Source organism: Nerophis lumbriciformis, linkage group LG18 (genome assembly GCF_033978685.3).
Source record: "Nerophis lumbriciformis linkage group LG18, RoL_Nlum_v2.1, whole genome shotgun sequence".
Lineage (NCBI taxonomy): Eukaryota > Metazoa > Chordata > Actinopteri > Syngnathiformes > Syngnathidae > Nerophis > Nerophis lumbriciformis.
The window spans coordinates 7,046,320-7,070,473 of NC_084565.2; the positions used below are offsets into that span (position 1 = coordinate 7,046,320).

Consider the following 24,154-nt stretch of genomic DNA (forward strand, 5'->3'; position numbering starts at 1 on the left):
ACGTCACATACTGTCACGTCATACGTCACATACTGTCACGTCATACGTCACATACTGTCACGTCATACGTCACATACTGTCACGTCATACGTCACATACTGTCACGTCATACGTCACATACTGTCACGTCATACGTCACATACTGTCACGTCATACGTCACATACTGTCACGACATACGTCACATACTGTCACGTCATACGTCACATACTGTCACGACATACGTCACATACTGTCACGTCATACGTCACATACTGTCACGTCATACGTCACATACTGTCACGTCATACGTCACATACTGTCACGACATACGTCACATACTGTCACGTCATACGTCACATACTGTCACGTCATACGTCACATACTGTCACGACATACGTCACATACTGTCACGTCATACGTCACATACTGTCACGACATACGTCACATACTGTCACGACATACGTCACATACTGTCACGTCATACGTCACATACTGTCACGTCATACGTCACATACTGTCACGACATACGTCACATACTGTCACGACATACGTCACATACTGTCACGACATACGTCACATACTGTCACGTCATACGTCACATACTGTCACGTCATACGTCACATACGTATACGTCATACGTCACATACTGTCACGTCATACGTCACATACTGTCACGTCATACGTCACATACTGTCACGTCATACGTCACATACTGTCACGTCATACGTCACATACTGTCACGTCATACGTCACATACTGTCACGTCATACGTCACATACTGTCACGTCATACGTCACATACTGTCACGTCATACGTCACATACTGTCACGACATACGTCACATACTGTCACGTCATACGTCACATACTGTCACGTCATACGTCACATACGTATACGTCATACATCACATACTGTCACGTCATACATCACATACGTATACGTCATACATCACATACTGTCACGACATACGTCACATACTGTCACGTCATACGTCACATACTGTCACGTCATACGTCACATACTGTCACGACATACGTCACATACTGTCACGTCATACGTCACATACGTATACGTCATACATCACATACTGCCACGTCATACGTCACATACTGTCACGTCATACGTCACATACTGTCACGTCATACGTCACATACTGTCACGTCATACGTCACATACTGTCACGTCATACGTCACATACTGTCACGTCATACGTCACATACTGTCACGTCATACGTCACATACTGTCACGTCATACGTCACATACTGTCACGTCATACGTCACATACTGTCACGACATACGTCACATACTGTCACGTCATACGTCACATACTGTCACGACATACGTCACATACTGTCACGACATACGTCACATACTGTCACGACATACGTCACATACTGTCACGACATACGTCACATACTGTCACGACATACGTCACATACTGTCACGACATACGTCACATACTGTCACGACATACGTCACATACTGTCACATCATACGTCACATACTGTCACGTCATACGTCACATACTGTCACGTCATACGTCACATACGTATACGTCATACGTCACATACTGTCACGTCATACGTCACATACTGTCACGTCATACGTCACATACTGTCACGTCATACGTCACATACTGTCACGTCATACGTCACATACGTATACGTCATACATCACATACTGTCACGTCATACGTCACATACTGTCACGTCATACGTCACATACTGTCACGTCATACGTCACATACTGTCACGACATACGTCACATACTGCCACGTCATACGTCACATACTGTCACGTCATACGTCACATACTGTCACGTCATACGTCACATACTGTCACGTCATACGTCACATACTGTCACGTCATACGTCACATACTGTCACGTCATACGTCACATACTGTCACGACATACGTCACATACTGTCACGTCATACGTCACATACTGTCACGACATACGTCACATACTGTCACGTCATACGTCACATACTGTCACGTCATACGTCACATACTGTCACGTCATACGTCACATACTGTCACGACATACGTCACATACTGTCACGTCATACGTCACATACTGTCACGTCATACGTCACATACTGTCACGACATACGTCACATACTGTCACGACATACGTCACATACTGTCACGACATACGTCACATACTGTCACGTCATACGTCACATACTGTCACGTCATACGTCACATACTGTCACGACATACGTCACATACTGTCACGTCATACGTCACATACTGTCACGACATACGTCACATACTGTCACGACATACGTCACATACTGTCACGTCATACGTCACATACTGTCACGACATACGTCACATACTGTCACGACATACGTCACATACTGTCACGACATACGTCACATACTGTCACGTCATACGTCACATACTGTCACGTCATACGTCACATACTGTCACGTCATACGTCACATACTGTCACGACATACGTCACATACTGTCACGACATACGTCACATACTGTCACGACATACGTCACATACTGTCACGACATACGTCACATACTGTCACGACATACGTCACATACTGTCACGACATACGTCACATACTGTCACGACATACGTCACATACTGTCACGTCATACGTCACATACTGTCACGTCATACGTCACATACTGTCACGTCATACGTCACATACTGTCACGTCATACGTCACATACTGTCACGACATACGTCACATACTGTCACGACATACGTCACATACTGTCACGTCATACGTCACATACTGTCACGTCATACGTCACATACTGTCACGACATACGTCACATACTGTCACGTCATACGTCACATACTGTCACGACATACGTCACATACTGTCACGACATACGTCACATACTGTCACGTCATACGTCACATACTGTCACGTCATACGTCACATACTGTCACGACATACGTCACATACTGTCACGACATACGTCACATACTGTCACGACATACGTCACATACTGTCACGTCATACGTCACATACTGTCACGTCATACGTCACATACTGTCACGTCATACGTCACATACTGTCACGTCATACGTCACATACTGTCACGTCATACGTCACATACTGTCACGTCATACGTCACATACTGTCACGTCATACGTCACATACTGTCACGTCATACGTCACATACGTATACGTCATACATCACATACTGTCACGTCATACATCACATACGTATACGTCATACATCACATACTGTCACGACATACGTCACATACTGTCACGTCATACGTCACATACTGTCACGTCATACGTCACATACTGTCACGACATACGTCACATACTGTCACGTCATACGTCACATACGTATACGTCATACATCACATACTGCCACGTCATACGTCACATACTGTCACGTCATACGTCACATACTGTCACGTCATACGTCACATACTGTCACGTCATACGTCACATACTGTCACGTCATACGTCACATACTGTCACGTCATACGTCACATACTGTCACGTCATACGTCACATACTGTCACGTCATACGTCACATACTGTCACGACATACGTCACATACTGTCACGTCATACGTCACATACTGTCACGACATACGTCACATACTGTCACGTCATACGTCACATACTGTCACGTCATACGTCACATACTGTCACGTCATACGTCACATACTGTCACGACATACGTCACATACTGTCACGTCATACGTCACATACTGTCACGTCATACGTCACATACTGTCACGACATACGTCACATACTGTCACGTCATACGTCACATACTGTCACGACATACGTCACATACTGTCACGACATACGTCACATACTGTCACGTCATACGTCACATACTGTCACGTCATACGTCACATACTGTCACGACATACGTCACATACTGTCACGACATACGTCACATACTGTCACGACATACGTCACATACTGTCACGTCATACGTCACATACTGTCACGTCATACGTCACATACGTATACGTCATACGTCACATACTGTCACGTCATACGTCACATACTGTCACGTCATACGTCACATACTGTCACGTCATACGTCACATACTGTCACGTCATACGTCACATACTGTCACGTCATACGTCACATACTGTCACGTCATACGTCACATACTGTCACGTCATACGTCACATACTGTCACGTCATACGTCACATACTGTCACGACATACGTCACATACTGTCACGTCATACGTCACATACTGTCACGTCATACGTCACATACGTATACGTCATACATCACATACTGTCACGTCATACATCACATACGTATACGTCATACATCACATACTGTCACGACATACGTCACATACTGTCACGTCATACGTCACATACTGTCACGTCATACGTCACATACTGTCACGACATACGTCACATACTGTCACGTCATACGTCACATACGTATACGTCATACATCACATACTGCCACGTCATACGTCACATACTGTCACGTCATACGTCACATACTGTCACGTCATACGTCACATACTGTCACGTCATACGTCACATACTGTCACGTCATACGTCACATACTGTCACGTCATACGTCACATACTGTCACGTCATACGTCACATACTGTCACGTCATACGTCACATACTGTCACGTCATACGTCACATACTGTCACGACATACGTCACATACTGTCACGTCATACGTCACATACTGTCACGACATACGTCACATACTGTCACGACATACGTCACATACTGTCACGACATACGTCACATACTGTCACGACATACGTCACATACTGTCACGACATACGTCACATACTGTCACGACATACGTCACATACTGTCACGACATACGTCACATACTGTCACATCATACGTCACATACTGTCACGTCATACGTCACATACTGTCACGTCATACGTCACATACGTATACGTCATACGTCACATACTGTCACGTCATACGTCACATACTGTCACGTCATACGTCACATACTGTCACGTCATACGTCACATACTGTCACGTCATACGTCACATACGTATACGTCATACATCACATACTGTCACGTCATACGTCACATACTGTCACGTCATACGTCACATACTGTCACGTCATACGTCACATACTGTCACGACATACGTCACATACTGCCACGTCATACGTCACATACTGTCACGTCATACGTCACATACTGTCACGTCATACGTCACATACTGTCACGTCATACGTCACATACTGTCACGTCATACGTCACATACTGTCACGTCATACGTCACATACTGTCACGACATACGTCACATACTGTCACGTCATACGTCACATACTGTCACGACATACGTCACATACTGTCACGTCATACGTCACATACTGTCACGTCATACGTCACATACTGTCACGTCATACGTCACATACTGTCACGACATACGTCACATACTGTCACGTCATACGTCACATACTGTCACGTCATACGTCACATACTGTCACGACATACGTCACATACTGTCACGACATACGTCACATACTGTCACGACATACGTCACATACTGTCACGTCATACGTCACATACTGTCACGTCATACGTCACATACTGTCACGTCATACGTCACATACTGTCACGACATACGTCACATACTGTCACGTCATACGTCACATACTGTCACGACATACGTCACATACTGTCACGACATACGTCACATACTGTCACGTCATACGTCACATACTGTCACGTCATACGTCACATACTGTCACGACATACGTCACATACTGTCACGACATACGTCACATACTGTCACGACATACGTCACATACTGTCACGTCATACGTCACATACTGTCACGTCATACGTCACATACTGTCACGTCATACGTCACATACTGTCACGTCATACGTCACATACTGTCACGTCATACGTCACATACGTATACGTCATACGTCACATACTGTCACGTCATACGTCACATACTGTCACGTCATACGTCACATACTGTCACGTCATACGTCACATACTGTCACGTCATACGTCACATACTGTCACGTCATACGTCACATACTGTCACGTCATACGTCACATACTGTCACGTCATACGTCACATACTGTCACGTCATACGTCACATACTGTCACGTCATACATCACATACGTATACGTCATACATCACATACTGTCACGACATACGTCACATACTGTCACGTCATACGTCACATACTGTCACGTCATACGTCACATACTGTCACGACATACGTCACATACTGTCACGTCATACGTCACATACGTATACGTCATACATCACATACTGCCACGTCATACGTCACATACTGTCACGTCATACGTCACATACTGTCACGTCATACGTCACATACTGTCACGTCATACGTCACATACTGTCACGTCATACGTCACATACTGTCACGTCATACGTCACATACTGTCATGTCATACGTCACATACTGTCACGTCATACGTCACATACTGTCACGTCATACGTCACATACTGTCACGACATACGTCACATACTGTCACGTCATACGTCACATACTGTCACGACATACGTCACATACTGTCACGACATACGTCACATACTGTCACGACATACGTCACATACTGTCACGTCATACGTCACATACTGTCACGACATACGTCACATACTGTCACATCATACGTCACATACTGTCACGACATACGTCACATACTGTCACGACATACGTCACATACTGTCACGTCATACGTCACATACTGTCACGACATACGTCACATACTGTCACGACATACGTCACATACTGTCACGACATACGTCACATACTGTCACGTCATACGTCACATACTGTCACGACATACGTCACATACTGTCACGTCATACGTCACATACTGTCACGACATACGTCACATACTGTCACGTCATACGTCACATACTGTCACGACATACGTCACATACTGTCACATCATACGTCACATACTGTCACGACATACGTCACATACTGTCACATCATACGTCACATACTGTCACGTCATACGTCACATACTGTCACGACATACGTCACATACTGTCACATCATACGTCACATACTGTCACGTCATACGTCACATACTGTCACGTCATACGTCACATACGTATACGTCATACGTCACATACTGTCACGTCATACGTCACATACTGTCACGTCATACGTCACATACTGTCACGTCATACGTCACATACTGTCACGTCATACGTCACATACGTATACGTCATACATCACATACTGTCACGTCATACGTCACATACTGTCACGTCATACGTCACATACTGTCACGTCATACGTCACATACGTATACGTCATACGTCACATACTGTCACGTCATACGTCACATACTGTCACGTCATACGTCACATACGTATACGTCATACATCACATACTGCCACGTCATACGTCACATACTGTCACGACACATGTCACATACGTATACGTTCTCTCCCAGCAGAGAGGTAGCAGCATGGCTAATGTTAGCTGTGATGCTAGCGCAGCCGTGTGACCAAAGTTCTCTCTAAGGTGCGCGCCTGTGCAATTGCAAACTGCTCAAGCGTCCTCTGCACATAGCAATTATATGCCACGCACAAAATCAAATAAAAAAATAAGCGCATAACAATTTTCGACACACGGACACGACAGAGAAAACAGTTTTCGTCATCATTGTTCAAATATTGTAACGTCTGTCGAGACGCTTATCTCCATTCGGTGCCACACGTCCACACCATCAAAATGCCGAGGCAAAAATGAACAAATTAGTGATTTTTTTAGTTGTAATTTCCTTCTCTGCATGAAAGTTTAAAAGTAGCATATATTAATGCAGTATGAAGAAGAATGTTTTAATGTAGACATGCAAGCCTTGAAAGAACATTTTGAAAATCAAGACTACATTTCCTGCAAATGGGTGCATTTCTACCCTATATTTTAACTTTAGATTTATTCTCATATCAAACTCTTTTGGCTGTCTTTTTGACACTTACATCTGGCGCCCCCCTCCACACCCTGGATTATAAATAATGTAAATAATTCAATGTGATTATCTTGTGTGACGACTGTATTATGATGATAGTATATATCTGATAGTATATATCTGTATCATGAATCAATTTAAGTGGACCCCGACTTAAACAAGTTGAAAAACTTATTGGGGTGTTACCATTTAGTGGTCAATTGTACGGAATATGTACTTCACTGTGCAACCTACTAATAAAAGTCTCAATCAATCAATCAAAACACATAGAATCATCATACTGCTGTGATTATATGCATCAAGTGTTCATTCAAGGCTAAGGCAAAATATCAAGATATATATTGTGTATCGCAATATGGCCTTAAAATATCGCAATATTAAAAAAAGGCCATATCGCCGAGCCCTAGTTCAATGATGCCATTTCTGTTTGTCATGTATAATTTTGTCTATTTTGTGTTTATCCTTGAATAAACAGGTCAGTTTCTTGTTACCAACCATTGTGTATTATTCAAACTCCCCTAATTCAGCTGGCTAGTTGTTATCAAGAGTACTAAAACCCTTTTCAACATGATTCTGACAACTAAGTAGTTTAAATAACTTTAAACTTTAATACATGCTCGGATAGGTCAGTATCGGAATCGGATCGGAAAGGCAAAAACCTGGATCGGGACATCCCTACACTACACACAGAAAAACAGCAAAAAAGTCCAAATAAGTCAGGGGGTGATGTGACATGTGGTGACAGTACACCTACTTTGAGACAAGAGCTATAGTGATGCATGCTTGGTTATGCTTTAAAGTCATATCCAACAATTGCGACAACAACTTTTTACTGTCAACTGAGGTGAGGAACCTCCGGATTTTTCCAATGAAATAAAATGTGCCTTGGCTCAAAAAAGGTTGAAAAACACTATTTTATATGAAGTTATTAATGATCTAGTGAATGACATGACATTGATCTGAGCATTTGTTTGTAGTGGTGAAATGTAACATTGTTAACTGCTGCCTGCCTTGTAGTTGCTAAGATCATGTGTCATTTCACAGCATTCATCTTTTTAATGCCTGTGGACATCAAATGTAATGCTTTGTAAAACCTTCATTGTTTGCTAAATCCATTTAATGACCCGCAGAAACTCTTGTTATTAACCTGTTATTATTATTCATAACCACCTTGTCTAAACATCCCCACACATTTGTCTGTGCTGACATTTTAATAACTCAACTAGTTCATACATTAAAACTATAATACTTCATATAAAAACTATAATAGTTAAATCTATGATAGTTAACATAAATCTATGATAATTAATTACATAAAAAGTATAATAGTATACGTAAAAACTATGATAGTAAACATAAATCTATGATAGTTAATTACATAAAAAGTATAATAGTTAACATAAAAACTATAAAAGTAAACATAAATCTATGATAGTAATTACATAAAAAGTATAATAGTTAACATAAAAACTATAAAAGTAAACATAAATCTATGATAGTAATTACATAAAAAGTATAATAGTTAACGTAAAAACGATAAAAGTAAACATAAATCTATGATAGTAATTACATAAAAAGTATAATAGTTAACATAAAAACTATAAAAGTAAACATAAATCTATGATAGTAATTACATAAAAAGTATTATAGTTAACATAAAAACTATAAAAGTAAACATAAATCTATGATAGTAATTACATAAAAAGTATAATAGTTAACATAAAAACTATAAAAGTAAACATAAATCTATGATAGTTAATAACAAAAAACTACAATAGTTAACATAAAAACTATAATAGTAAACATAAATCTATGATAGTTAATAACAAAAAACTACAATAGTTAACATAAAAACTATAATAGTAAACATAAATCTATGAGTTAATAACAAAAACTACAATAGTTAACATAAAAACTATAAGAGTAAACATAAATCTATGAGTTAATAACAAAAATTATAATAGTTACCATAAATCTATGATGGTAAATAACATAAAAACGAATTAACATAGTCGCATTAAAACTACCAGTTATTAACTATGATAGTTATGTTAACATAAACACTAAAATAGTTACCATAAAGACTAGCATAGTTAACAACATAAAACTAATAACATAACTAGTTAATAAGATTTAAAAAAATATATAACATAAAAACTAACAAGGTGGGCTGGGCTGCTTATGATTAATAACACCCTAATAACATAAAAACTAACAAGGTGGGCGAGGATGGTTATCTTTATTAACACCTTAATAACAAAAACTAACAAGATGGGTGGAGCTATTTATGATTAATAACACCTTAATAACAAAAACTAACAAGGTTTTTGTTAGGTATGATTAATAACAAAAACTAACTAGGTGGGCGAGGCTGTTTATGATTATTAAAACCTTAATAACAAAAACTAACAAGGTGGGCAGGGCTGGTTATGATTAATAACACCTTAATAACATAAAAACTAACAAGTGTGTGTGTCTGGTTATGATTAATAACACCTTAATAGCAAAAACTAACAAGGTGGGTGTGGCTGGTTATCATTAATAACACCTTAACATAAAAACTAACAAGGTGGGCGGAGCTGGTTATGATTAATAACACCTTAATAACATAAAAACTAACAAGGTGGGTGTGGCTGGTTATGATTAATAACACCTTAATAACATAAAAACTAACAAGGTGGGTGTGGCTGGTTATGATTAATAACACCTTAATAACATAAAAACTAACAAGGTGGGTGTGGCTGGTTATGATTAATAACACCTTAATAACATAAAAACTAACAAGGTGGGTGTGGCTGGTTATGATTAATAACACCTTAATAACATAAAAACTAACAAGGTGGGCGGGGCTGTTTATGATTAATAACACGTTAACAAAAACTAACAAGGTGGGCGGGGCTGGTTATGATTAATAACACCTTAATAACATAAAAACTAACAAGGTGTGTGTGTCTGGTTATGATTAATAACACCTTAATAGCAAAAACTAACAAGGTGGTTGTGGTTGGTTATGATTAATAACACCTTAATAACATAAAAACTAACAAGGTGGGTGTGGCTGGTTATGATTAATAACACCTTAATAACATAAAAACTAACAAGGTGGGCGGGGCTGGTTATGATTAACATAAAAACTAACAAGGTGGGCGAGGCTGGTTATGATTAATAACACCATTAATAATAAAAACTAACAAAGTGGGCGAGGCTGGTTATGATTAATAACACCATTAATAACAAAAACTAAGAAGGTGGGCGGGGTTGGTTATGATTAACATAAAAACTAAGAAGGTGGGCGGGGCTGGTTATTATTAATAACATAAAAACTAACAAGGTGGTTTAGTACTTACCCGGGTCGACCAGTTTCCGGGCCATGTGTTCCAGGCTGCTGATCTCCTCCTCCTGAGGTGCGTGGATGACCATGGTGGTGGACCCCAGGATGCTGAGCAGGCAGCCCAGTTTGCCGTGAAGGTTCAAGCGCTCGCTCAGGAAGTACGAGGACAAGATGGCGCTGAAAACAAAGGTGGCGAGTCAGCACCTTACTGGCTGGGCGGCCATTGTGGAGAGGCGTTCAAGTACCTGACCAACACGCTGAGCGCTCCCAGAGGTGTGACCAGGGTGGCGGGGGCGAAGGCATACGCCGCAAAGTTGGCCAGCTCACCTGCACCCACTGAAACACACTCATCAATAACTATGATCGTAATCATTATAATTATTATTATGTTGTAGGACAACTACTTACTCACACTCATCAATAACTATGATCGTAATCATCATTATAATTATTATTATGTTGTAGGACAACTACTTACTTGAGAGTAGTCCTGCCCACCATAGACACTCCTTCAAGTACGCATGACCACCTTGACCTGAAACATCACTACTTTTATTATTCATACACAACATATTTATTCAGGCACAACATTTATTCATACACAACATATTTATTCAGGCACAACATATTTATTCAGGCACAACGTTTATTCATACACAACATGTTTATTCATGCACAACATGTTTATTCATGCACAACATATTTATTCAGGCACAACGTTTATTCATACACAACATGTTTATTCATGCACAACATATTTATTCATACACAACATATTTATTCATGCACAACATTTATTCATACACAACATATTTATTCATGCACAACATATTTATTCATACACAACATACTTATTCATACACAACGTATTTATTCATACACAACATATTTATTCATGCACAACATTTATTCATACACAACATATTTATTCATGCACAACATATTTATTCATGCACAACATATTTATTCATGCACAACATATTTATTCATACACAACATATTTATTCATGCACAACATATTTATTCACACACAACATATTTATTCATGCACAACATATTTACTCATACACAACATATTTATTCATGCACAACATATTTATTCATACACAACATATTTCTCTAGCAGGGGACTTTTCAAATGATGCTACATATTAGCAGTAATGCTACTTTTTAAAAGCAACGCTTTTGCTCCACACTTGACAAATTACGGTTGTCTGTTCGACATATTCCCACATGAAGCCAAACCACCGCCAGGCGATGGACCCCCTGCTGTTTTTTGGGGGAATTAATTAGTTCTTCCTTCATTCGTATTGCCACTCGCACGCAATGTTCCCTCTAATTGTTCATGTGTACCCTGAGCATTCAGTGGAGCACATGTGAGCAACATCACACGTGGCAATACCAGCAGCACACCTGTCTCAAACCAATCTTTTATAATAACACTCAAATGAGAGGAGGCATTTTCATGAGATTATTTTGTAATATTAGTGATTTGGCCCTACTCTGGGTGGGGGTCCTGCTTTGGAAATCCCTTTCAGCGATCATATTTAGTTCCCCTTAAACATCCTCATGTTGCACAATGAAATGTAAGCATAGGATGAAGTGTAACTTTCTCTAGTAACAGCATTCCATGATTAATATCAATAAATTAACATTAATAAATGACAGTAGTTTAAGCACATGTATGACTGAGGAGTCATAGTGTAACTTTGGGTGGTGTTTGAGTTGTCCGACTTTTTGTGTGGCCATAAACGCACCAGTGGCTTAGTGCTATGCGTGTTGGTGACAGATGACAAGTTGGTTTGTACGGCACAAAATGACTAGTTTTTCGAGATAGAAGTTTATTACTCATGTTTTTGGTGTGGTTATGGCCGAATATAAACAGTTTTGCTCAATAAAGTGATCGATATAATTCCTGTCCTCGAAGTATCCCTATAGACGTTACAATAATTGAACGGTGTTGATGAACACCGTTAGGGCCGCTTGTTGTCACTGTCACTCAGCGTTGCATTGCAAAATTACACACAATAAATTATGTGTTTATTTTGTTTAGAATTCAGATGGGTTTGATTTGGTGCGCGGCATATATTTGCTGTGCGCAGAGGACGCTTGAGCAGTGCGCAATTGCACAGGCGCGCATCTTAGAGGGAACGTTGCTCGCACGGCTGCGCTAGCATCACAGCTAAGGTTAGCCATGCTGCTACCTCTCTGCTGCGCGAGGGCGTATACGTATGTGAAGTATGACGTGACAGTATGTGACGTATGTAAGAAGGTGCGCTTGCTGTCTGTGAGAAGGACAGACAGGAAAGAGTGAGAAGAGCCTGTAGTGTAATGCCTGCAGCTAAAAGCAACTGCGTGAGAACGTATACTCCAATATCACGATATAGTCATTTTCTATATCGCTCAGAGACAGCTGACATTTTTACCGGTAACTTTTAATTCACATGGCCGTCTTAACGGTTAGGACACAGACCTGTGGATGTGTTGAAGGTGTGCTGGAAAATGCGCAGCGGAAATTAGGGCGCGGCAGAAAAGTGGAATGTATTATTTAAAATCGGTGCGTTGGAAAACATGGACCGGATTTTTTTTTAAACTGGTTCTGGATACGCATTTTTTGGCAAATATCGGCGGCCAATCCGATCCAAATATCGGATCGGAACAACCCTAATGTCAACACACAAACATTATTGTGTCACAGTATCACAGTAAACAAATACTGAACATATGAATATTATTGATTTATCAAACTATCCTCTAACATGAATTTCATCAAAACTTTCTATTTTTCCTTCATTTGTTTCCTTCCCTCGTTCCTTCGCTTCCTTCCCTCGTAGTTCTGAGTGTTCGGGTGTGTAGGTCTCTTTGTACATCTTCGTCGTTCGTTATCAGGATAAAACCGACTAACTCTTTCCCTTAATGAACCGCGGCTCACCACTGTCAGCAGCACTCGTGCACAGTCGAAAAGCCACGACAATCTTGTGCTCACTTGTGGAGTCAGACATTTACGCAGTGTCCTTTGTGTACAATACAGGCTGTACGCAGACTACTCCAAAGTATATACAAACTTTTACTTTCGAGAAAAATTGTTCCTTGACAACTATTTCAAATCGTCACTTTTCACTCTTTTTAAAAACATTTGAACACATTTTAGATTCAGTTGATCCAATGAATTCATGGGAAATAAAATAGTTTTGTTTTTTTTAAAGACTATTTTAACATCATTGAAACATAAATTTACAACTGACTGGGATTCGAACCCGCTACCTCTGAGCACTACAGAAACCAGTGCTACTTCTATTGCTGTCAGTGCCAGAGCAGGAAGCAGCTAGGAATACATTTGTCATTTGCTTCGCTACTTCACCCAGTATTCAGTATCATACGCTCAACTAAGATTCCTGGTATTTGGAAGTCTTCTATTGTGATTAGAGATGTCCGATAATGGCTTTTTTGCCGATATCCGATATTGTCCAACTCTTAATTACCGATTCCGATATCAACCGATACCGATATATACAGTCGTGGAATTAACACATTATTATGCCTAATTTTGTTGTGATGCCCCACTGGATGCATTAAACAATGTAACAAGGTTTTCCAAAATAAATCAACTCAAGTTATGGAAAATAAATGCCAACATGGCACTGCCATATTTATTATTGAAGTCACAAAGTGCATTATTTTTTTAAACATGCCTCAAAACAGCAGCTTGGAATTTGGGACATGCTCTCCCTGAGAGAGCATGAGGAGGTTGAGGTGGGCGGGGTTGGGGGGGTTAGAGGGTAACGGGGGGGTGTATATTGTAGCATCCTGGACGAGTTAGTGCTGCAAGGGGTTCTGGGTATTTGTTCTGTTGTGTTTATGTTGTGTTACGGTGCGGATGTTCTCCCGAAATGTGTTTGTCATTCTTGTTTGGTGTGGGTTCACAGTGTGGCGCATATTTGTAACAGTGTTAAAGTTGTTTATACGGCCACCCTCAGTGTGACCTGTATGGCTGTTGACCAAGTATGGTCAATATATGCATTCAGTTTAAGTTTAAGTTTATTCTTCTTCGGTCAATGGTCAACAAAATAAACAAACAGTTGTACATTCATAGATTGAAAATGAAAATGTTGCAGACTGAAAGGGTTTAGGCTGAAGTTGAACACTTATTGCGCCTAACCCTATAAACAATGTCAAGTACAAGATGAACTTCCGAAAATTATGAAATGTCTTTTGTACAACATATAAATACACATTATACACAACATAAACACAGTTAAATTATATACACAGTAAAGGCATGTGAAATATCCTTGTACACGTGTTAAACCTTTGTACCAATTATATACTATATTCAAACAATTATACTTCCATTATTATTTATATCCCACATTTAGTTTTTAATTAACATTGATCATAGTATTAACTACAGTGTTGATTCCAGAGTGATATATTTTTCCAAGACATTGGTCTTAAAGTGTTTTTTAAATGTGTGAATGGAACTGGAACATTTTATGGAATCATCCAAGCTGTTCCACAGATGAACCCCCCCTGACAGAAACACATCTACTTTTTAAGCTCGTTCTTATGTTTGCTTTCTGAAAGAGAGCTGAACCTCTGAGGTCATAGGGATTCTCTCTAGGTTTAAACCTCTCCTGTAGACACCGAGGCAGCATGTGGTTATGAGCTTTGTACGTCACAATAGCAGTGTTAAGGTCAACAAGATCGTGCAGTTTTAATGTTTTTAATTTAATAAACAGAGCATTGGTATGGTCATGATAATCCGCATAATTTACAATTCTAATCGCTTTCTTTCACTTGTGATATTATGTGACTGGGCCGGCACGCAAAGGCAGTGCCTTTAAGGTTTATTGGCGCTCTGTACTTCTCCCTACATCCGTGTACCACTCCGTACAGCGGCGTTTTAAAAAGTCATACATTTTACTTTTTGAAACCGATACCGATAATTTACGATATCACATTTTAAAGCATTTATCAGCCGATAATATCGGCAGTCCAATATTATCCAACATCTCTAATTGTAATCCCCATCCCAAAAACATGTTAATCTAAACAACTTAGTGATTTTAGACCAGTTGCATTAATGTCATTAATCATGAAAATCTTTGAGAAAATTGATAAAGGCCTGGTCATGTCTTCTCCAGAGGGACTTGATCCACTACAATTTGCCTATCAAGCAGAGAAAGGTGTAGATCAGGGGTGCTCACACTTTTTCTGCAGGCGAGCTACTTTTCAATTGATCAAGTCATGGGGATCTACCTCATTCATATATATAATTTATATTTACTTATTTATGAAATATATGTTTTTGTTAACAAGTTAAAGGTGTTTAATGATAATACAAGTATGTTTAATACATATAGTTAATATTGTTAATAAGTTAAAGGTGTTTAAAGATAATGCAAGCATGTTTAACACATATAGTTAATATTGTTAACAAGTTAAAGGTGTTTAATGATAATGCAAGCATGTTTAACACATATAGTTAATATTGTTAATACATTAAAGGTGTTTAATGATAATACAAGTATGTTTAATACATATAGTTAATATTGTTAACAAGTTAAAGGTGTTTAAAGATAATGCAAGCATGTTTAACACATATAGTTAATATTGTTAACAAGTTAAAGGTGGTTAAAAATAATACAAGCATGTTTAACACAAATAGTTAATATTGTTAACAACTTAAAGGTGGTTAAAGATAAAACAAGCATGTTTAACACATATAGTTAATATTGTTAACAACTTAAAGGTGTTTAAAGATAATACAAGCATGTTTAACACATATAGTTAATATTGTTAATAAGTTAAAGGTGTTTAAAGATAATACAAGCATGTTTAACACATATAGTTAATATTGTTAATAAGTTAAAGGTGTTTAAAGATAATACAAGCATGATAACACATATAGATTCCTTTCTTTCATGAAGACAAGAATATAAGTTGGTGTATTACCTGATTCTGATGACTTGCATTGATTATGCAGTGGTGCTGATAAGGTCCGCATTTTCGAATGGAGGAGAAAAAAAGTCCTCCTTTCTGTCCAATACCACATGAAAGTGGTTGGTTTTTGGCATCTTATTTGTCCAGCTTCCGTACTCCTTTGTATACACTTTACAAGAAATACATTGTCGGCAAACTCCGTAGCTTGCTAGCTTGTGCACGCCAGCTTTCTGAGACTCCTATTTTGTTAGCGCAACTGTGCAGTCGGTCTTTGGAGTTTTGACGACAGGTACGGCGCCAGAGTCTGTTGAAATAAAGTGTTTCTCACCTTGCAGTCGGTAATTTTAATGAGCTGGCAGCAGCCAGCGTCATCTCAGAAGACCCTCGGGTGCCGTGAATGTCAATCAAGTGACGAAAGTGACGTCATAGTGAAGATTTATGATCGCTCATTTTTAGGACTATTTTTTTAATGCCTGGCTGGTGATCGACTGACAAACCCTCCGAGATCAACCGGTAGCTCGCGATCGACGTAATGAGCACCCCTGGTGTAGATGATGCAAAGCGTTTTATACTCAACCACTTCTACAAACACTTAGAGAAGACCATGCCAGGCTCTTTGTTGGTTTCTCTTCCGCATTGAATTCAATGCAGCCACATCTCTTAATAGAGAGGCTTGTGTCTAAATTTGAATTGTCTCACCAACTTGTGCTATGGATTTTAGACTTTTTAACTGGCAGAGAGCAAAGAGTCTCTGTCTCTCTGACTCTGTAAGCATCTCCACAGGTTCACCCCAAGGATGTGTCCTTTCACCCTTACTCTTTATGTTTACTGATGCATGCAGGAAGACAGCTATCTGATGACACGCCACTGCTTCCTCTATGCTTCACAATCAAAGCATGACAGCGCCCGAACGGATTTTATCTCCTGGTGTGACTGTTACTTTTTGCATTTAAATGTATCTAAAACCAAATAATGAATTATTGATTTTAGACGTAAGAAGGACATTTCTACGGAGTGCATCATACATAACAAAAAAGTTGACATTGTTTCATCATATAAATATTTAGGGACCTTTTTTGACGACCAGCTCAAGTTTGATGTGAGCACAGATTTGATAGTGAAGCACAACAGAGAATTCATCTTCTCAGGGAATTAAATGATTTCTCTGTCAGGCCTGTTTTTATCAAACATTTATGTGTTTTTCTTTTATTTGTTGGTTTCACTGTCTTTCAGTTAAAGACTGAAACAGCCTGACTAGTATTGTTAAGTCTTGCTCTGAGATTACTGGACTAAAACTAAGAAACTAGAGATGTCCGATAATATCGGCCGATAAATGCGTTAAAATGTAATATCGGAATTTTTTTATTTTTTATTAAATCAACAAAAAAACACAGGATACACTTACAATTAGTGCACCAACCCAAAAAACCTCCCTCCCCCACACTCATTCACACAAAAGGGTTGTTTCTTTCTGTTATTAATATTCTGGTTCCTACATTATATATCAATATATATCAATACAGTCTGCAAGGGATACAGTCCGTAAGCACACATGATTATGCGTGCTGCTGGTCCACTAATAGTACTAACCTTTAACAGTTAATTTGACTCATTTTCATTAATTACTAGTTTCTATGTAACTGTTTTTATATTGTTTTACTTTCTTTTTTATTCAAGAAAAGGTTTTTAATTTATTCATCTTATTTTATTATTATTTTTTAAAAGTACCTTATCTTCACTATACCTGGTTGTCCAAATTAGGCATAATAATGTGTTAATTCCACGACTGTATATATCGGTTGATATCGGTATCGGTTGATATCGGTATCGGTAATTAAAGAGTTGGACAATATCGGAATATTGGATATCGGCAAAAAGCCATTATCGAACATCCCTAAAAGAGACTTAAACTTCTTCTGCAACCAGCAAAGCCTCCGAAAAGCCAAGAGCATTTCAGCCTCCCCGAGCCATGTCCTTGTGGGGGACTTCTCTCTGTTGCCTTCAGGGCCACGTTATGCACTTCTATTCAGTAAAATGGTAAATGGGTCGTACTTGTATAGCGCTTTTCTACCTTTTCTTAAAGGAACTCAAAGCGCTTTGACACTATTTTCCACATTCACCCATTCACACACACATTCACACACATTCGCTACATCTGTAAGTGCAAGTTAAAACTCTCCTATGCAAGGCGAAAACCGTTTATCAACAACACCCAGAAACGCCGTCGGCTTCGCTGGGTCTGAGCTCATCTAAGATGGACTGATACAAAGTGGAAAAGTGTTCTGTGGTCTGACGAGTCCACATTTCAAATTGTTTTGGAAACTGTGGACGTCGTGTCCTCCGGACCAAAGAGGAAAAGAACCATCCGGATTGTTATAGGCGCAAAGTGTAAAAGTCAGCATCTGTGATGGTATGGGGGTGTATTAGTGCCCAAGACATGGGTAACTTACACATCTGTGAAGGCGCCATTAATGCTGAAAGGTACATACAGGTTTTGGAGCAACATATGTTGCCATCCAAGCAACGTTACCATGGACGCCCCTGCTTATTTCAGCAAGACAATGCCAAGCCACTTGTTACATCAACGTGGCTTCATAGTAAAAGAGTGCGGGTACTAGACTGGCCTGCCTGTAGTCCAGACCTGTCTCCCATTGAAAATGTGTGGCGCATTATGAAGCCTAAAATAGCACAACGGAGACCCCCGGACTGTTGAACAACTTAAGCTGTACATCAAGCAAGAATGGGAAAGAATTCCACCTGAGAAGCTTAAAAAATGTGTCTCCTCAGTTCCCAAACGTTTACTAAGTGTTGTTAAAAGGAAAGGCCATGTAACACAGTGGTGAACATGCCCTTTCCCAACTACTTTGGCACGTGTTGCAGCCATGAAATTCTAAGTTAATTATTATTTGCAAAAAAAAAAATAAAGTTTATGAGTTTGAACATCAAATATGTTGTCTTTGTAGTGCATTCAACTGAATATGGGTAGAAAAGGATTTGCAAATCATTGTATTTCGTTTATATTTACATCTAACACAATTTCCCAACTCATATGGAAACAGGGTTTGTACTTTATTGGGAAATAAGCAGCCATTTGCTATTGTTGTACACGCTGCAGAGACGACAAGAAGCGCTGGAATGTTTACAAAAGTGACACGACTGGTTCTCCCAAGCTCGGGAGACGCGCTAGTCTGAGCAAGGTGCGCCGAGACGTTCCTCACCTGCCCGCATGGATCCCTTCCTGGCCAGCCTGAGCAGACCTTTCTTCTTGAGGATGAAGCTGCCGCCGATGAAGAGGCTGGAGCTGACGGCCAGGGCCAGGCCCACGTAGAAGTCGTACTTGCCCCGGTCCTGCGCCATGACCAGGCCGGATGTGCTGTTGTCCCCGTGCCGCTCGCTCACATCGGCCGCCAGGCAGGTGAGAAGCCGCCGCTCGGAGGAAGCCGACGCGCAGCTCAAGCTGAGCCACACACCTGAGAGCAAAACAATGCCAGGTAAACACGTAGATTGTCTTCATTCCTGCACAGAAACGCACCGCCGCATGACGTCACATTGGGGTGATTGTAAGACTCCCCCTCGGTAAAGCTGCACTCCATGGCGGACACGTTCATGTCGTTGAACCCGCGGCTCGCATCGATGTGAGCGAGCGGCACGGGGACAACACCTGCCTTCAAGGTGTTGTGTCATACGTCAAGAACCGGCTTGTAATTCCAGTGTTGTGCAAAAATGTGAATGCCGGCCAAAAAGTGACTTCCTGTCGCGGGAGCGCGCAACACTCGCTAAACCTGCATTTCTTGTCTTGGTCTTTCCACAGTGCATTACCAGGTATAAGACAAACACTTTATCTTCATGTTATTGTAACGCTACGTGTTGACATTATTTAAGACTTTATCGTGCCTTTTCTGTGGTATTGATGAGATTTAAAGGAGTGTTGTTAGTCCCATGATGATGTGATAAAACTTCTTTCTTGTTTGGAAGATACACACAATTGTAACTACTATTTCTTCCTGTACATAATAAATATGTATAAATTGTTTGGATGTATTCATTTATGTAAAATGTTTATTACCGTATTTTCCGCACCATAAGGCGCCCTGGGTTAAAAGCCGCGCCTTCAATGAACGGCATATTTCAAAACTTTGTCCACCTATAAGCCGCCCGGTGTTGTAAGCCGCATCTAACTGCGCTAAAGGAATGTCAAAAAAACAGTCAGATAGGTCAGTCAAACTTTAATAATATATTAAAAACCAGCGTTCTAACAACTCTGTTCACTCCCAAAATGTACGCAAATGTGCAATCACAAACATACGTATATCAACATGGACAGAGCTGCGTGAAAAAAGCCACCCGGCCTCTTCGCGTAAACTTAAACTTACCTTAACCACTCGCTCATTTTTTCTTCATCCATCCCTTCGAGTTAGCTTTTATGATGACGCCGGCTGGAAAGGTCTCTTTTGGCAAGGTCTTCCTTTTGAATATCACCATGAGTGGAAGTTTCATTAGCATGGCAAGCTAGAACCACAGTGAAGGATGACTTCTCATTCCCTGTGGTGCGAATATTCACCGTACGTGCTCCCGTTCCACAGTGCGGTTCACAGGAATATCAGTTGCTGTGAAATACGGTAGTAATCCGTGTGCGGATGGAGAGATTGCGTCTTTTCATGAACCGGATCCTTGTCGCTTTGTAGGAGCCATTTTGTGGTCTTTACAGATGTAAACACACAAAGGAAATGAAACGTACGGTGATATCCGCGCGCTTTTTCTTCTTCTACGCGGGCGGGTGGTTGCTTACAGTAGAAGAAGAAGCGCTTCCTGTTCTATGGGGGCGGGTGCTTACCTTGGCGGTTGCTTGCGTAGAAGAAGAAGCGCTTCCTGTTCTACCGGGAAAAAAGATGGCGGCTGTTTACCGAAGTTGCGAGATCGAAACTTTATGAAAATGAATCTTAATATTTATCCATATATAAAGCGCACCGGGTTAAAAGGCGCACTGTCAGCTTTTGAGAAAATTTGTGGTTTTTAGGTGCGGCTAATAGTGCGGAAAATACGGTAAATGTAATATTGCCTGACAAAGTGATTCAACGTAATAGTAATATTTTGATATTTACACGTGTTGTTTACTCGTTGAAATACCCTTTACAAAGCTAAAATATACCAAAACGACCACTTTCCTGCTGCCAAAAATAAATTTCAAATAATATTTTGATACTGATATTTGACTAGCATACCCTTAAGAGCATTCCATATATCAGAATCAAGTACCTACTGTACTGTTGACTTGTTGAAATACCCTTTTTAGAGCAAATATCTACCCAAATGGCCACTTTGTTGCTGCCAAAAAAGTACTTGATTTTGATATATGTAATGCCCATAAGGGTATACTCGTAGAACAGGGGTCGGCAACCCGCGGCTCCGGAGCCGCATGCGGCTCTTTAATCACTCTGATGCGGCTCAGCAGTTTGCTTGCTGAACCCCCAATTTTCCCGTGGGACTTCCGGATTTCAGTGCCTCTTGCAGAAAACTCCCGGGATTAATATTCACCGATTTTCACCCTTACGGCCATAATAAGGGCGTGCCATTATGGTACAACATTTGGCGCCCTCTACAATCTGTATTAACAGAGTGCTAGCCCAGCACTTGATGTCCAACATACATCTGGCATACTTGGTCAACAGCCACACAGGTTACACTGACGGTGGTCATATAAAACAACTTTAACACTCTTACTAATAACGCCCCACACTTTGAACCAAAACCAAACAAGAATGACAAACACATTTCGGGAGAACATCTGCACCTTAACACAACATAAACACAACAGAACAAACACCCAGAATCCCATGCAGCCCTGACTCTTCCGGGCTACATTATACACCCCTGCTACCACCAAACCCCGCCCCCACCCCAACCCTGCTCCCTCACACATCAACCCCCCCCCTGTGCGTCGGTTGAGGTGGGCGGGGTTTGGTAGCGGGGGGTGTATAATGTATCCCGGAAGAGTTAGGGCTGCATGGGATTCTGGGTATTTGTCCTGTTGTGTTTATGTTGTGTTACGGTGCAGATGTTCTCCCGAAATGTGTTTGTCATTCTTGTTTGGTGTGGGTTCACAGTGTGGTGCATTATTAGTAAGAGTGTTAAAGTTTTTGTTTTTTTTATACGGCCACCGTCAGTGTGAGCTGTGTGGTTGTTGAGCAAGTATGCCTTGCTGTCACCTACGTGAGCAAAGTAGAAGCCCCATACAACGTGTGGCTGATCAGACACGCTGAGTGTAGTGGGTGCTATATGCTGTAATATCACGGCACGCATGACGCTGACAAGCGCCATTAAATAAAAACCCGCGTGTCGCACCAGCTTTCAAATTACACATAAAGGTGTGGGCAGTTTGTCTGAGACCCCTGGTTATACATAGCACACAGCAAAAAAAAAAACTTCGTATGCAGTGTTATTTAATTTAAAATTTCAAAAAAATTCTGCGGCTCCCATTGTTTTCTATCATTTGTGAAACTGGTCAAAATGGCTCTTTGACTGGTAAAGGTTGCCGACCCCTGTCGTAGAATATGCAGAGATGAGATGTGTCAATATCAAAATATTACTTGAAAAAAAAAATTGGCAGCAACAAAGTGGCCATTTGGGTAGATATTAGGGCTGGTCGATATTGGCTTTTATTAATATCTCGATATTTTTAGGCCATATCGCGATATACATCTCGATATTTTGCCTTAGCCTTGAATGAACACTTGATGCATATAATAGGGCGCATTAAAGGAGTCATATTTTTATTTTTCTAAATGTAAAAGACTTCCTTGTGGTCTACATAACATGTAATGGTGGTTCTCTGGTCAAAATGTTGCATAGATGATGTTTATGGGGCCATGTCCTTTGCTATGTAATAAGTTACTGCGGTCGTTATCTCCTTGTGTTTGTGACTATGTTTTTCATACGGTGTTGATCTGCAAATGGAAGACGTC

At 40.2% G+C, this 24,154-nt stretch overlaps 1 protein-coding gene across 2 annotated transcripts in view; it reads right to left on the reverse strand.

Annotated features, from left to right (window-relative positions):
• Nucleotides 1-24,154, reverse strand: part of nipa2 (NIPA magnesium transporter 2) — a 48,784-nt gene that overhangs the window by 10,527 nt on the left and 14,103 nt on the right. Inside the window, exons 1-5 of one of the 2 annotated variants that reach the window (XM_061977565.2) lie at nt 20,725-20,844; nt 20,411-20,662; nt 11,728-11,784; nt 11,495-11,585; nt 11,266-11,426 (exon numbers count right to left, since the gene is read on the reverse strand). In XM_061977565.2, the coding sequence (XP_061833549.1) occupies nt 11,266-11,426; nt 11,495-11,585; nt 11,728-11,784; nt 20,411-20,662; nt 20,725-20,800 (637 nt within the window). In that variant the 5' untranslated portion in view covers nt 20,801-20,844. Of the gene's footprint in view, nt 1-11,265; nt 11,427-11,494; nt 11,586-11,727; nt 11,785-20,410; nt 20,663-20,724; nt 20,845-24,154 lie in introns of those variants that run through there. The other variant, XM_061977566.2, reaches the window with a different exon arrangement.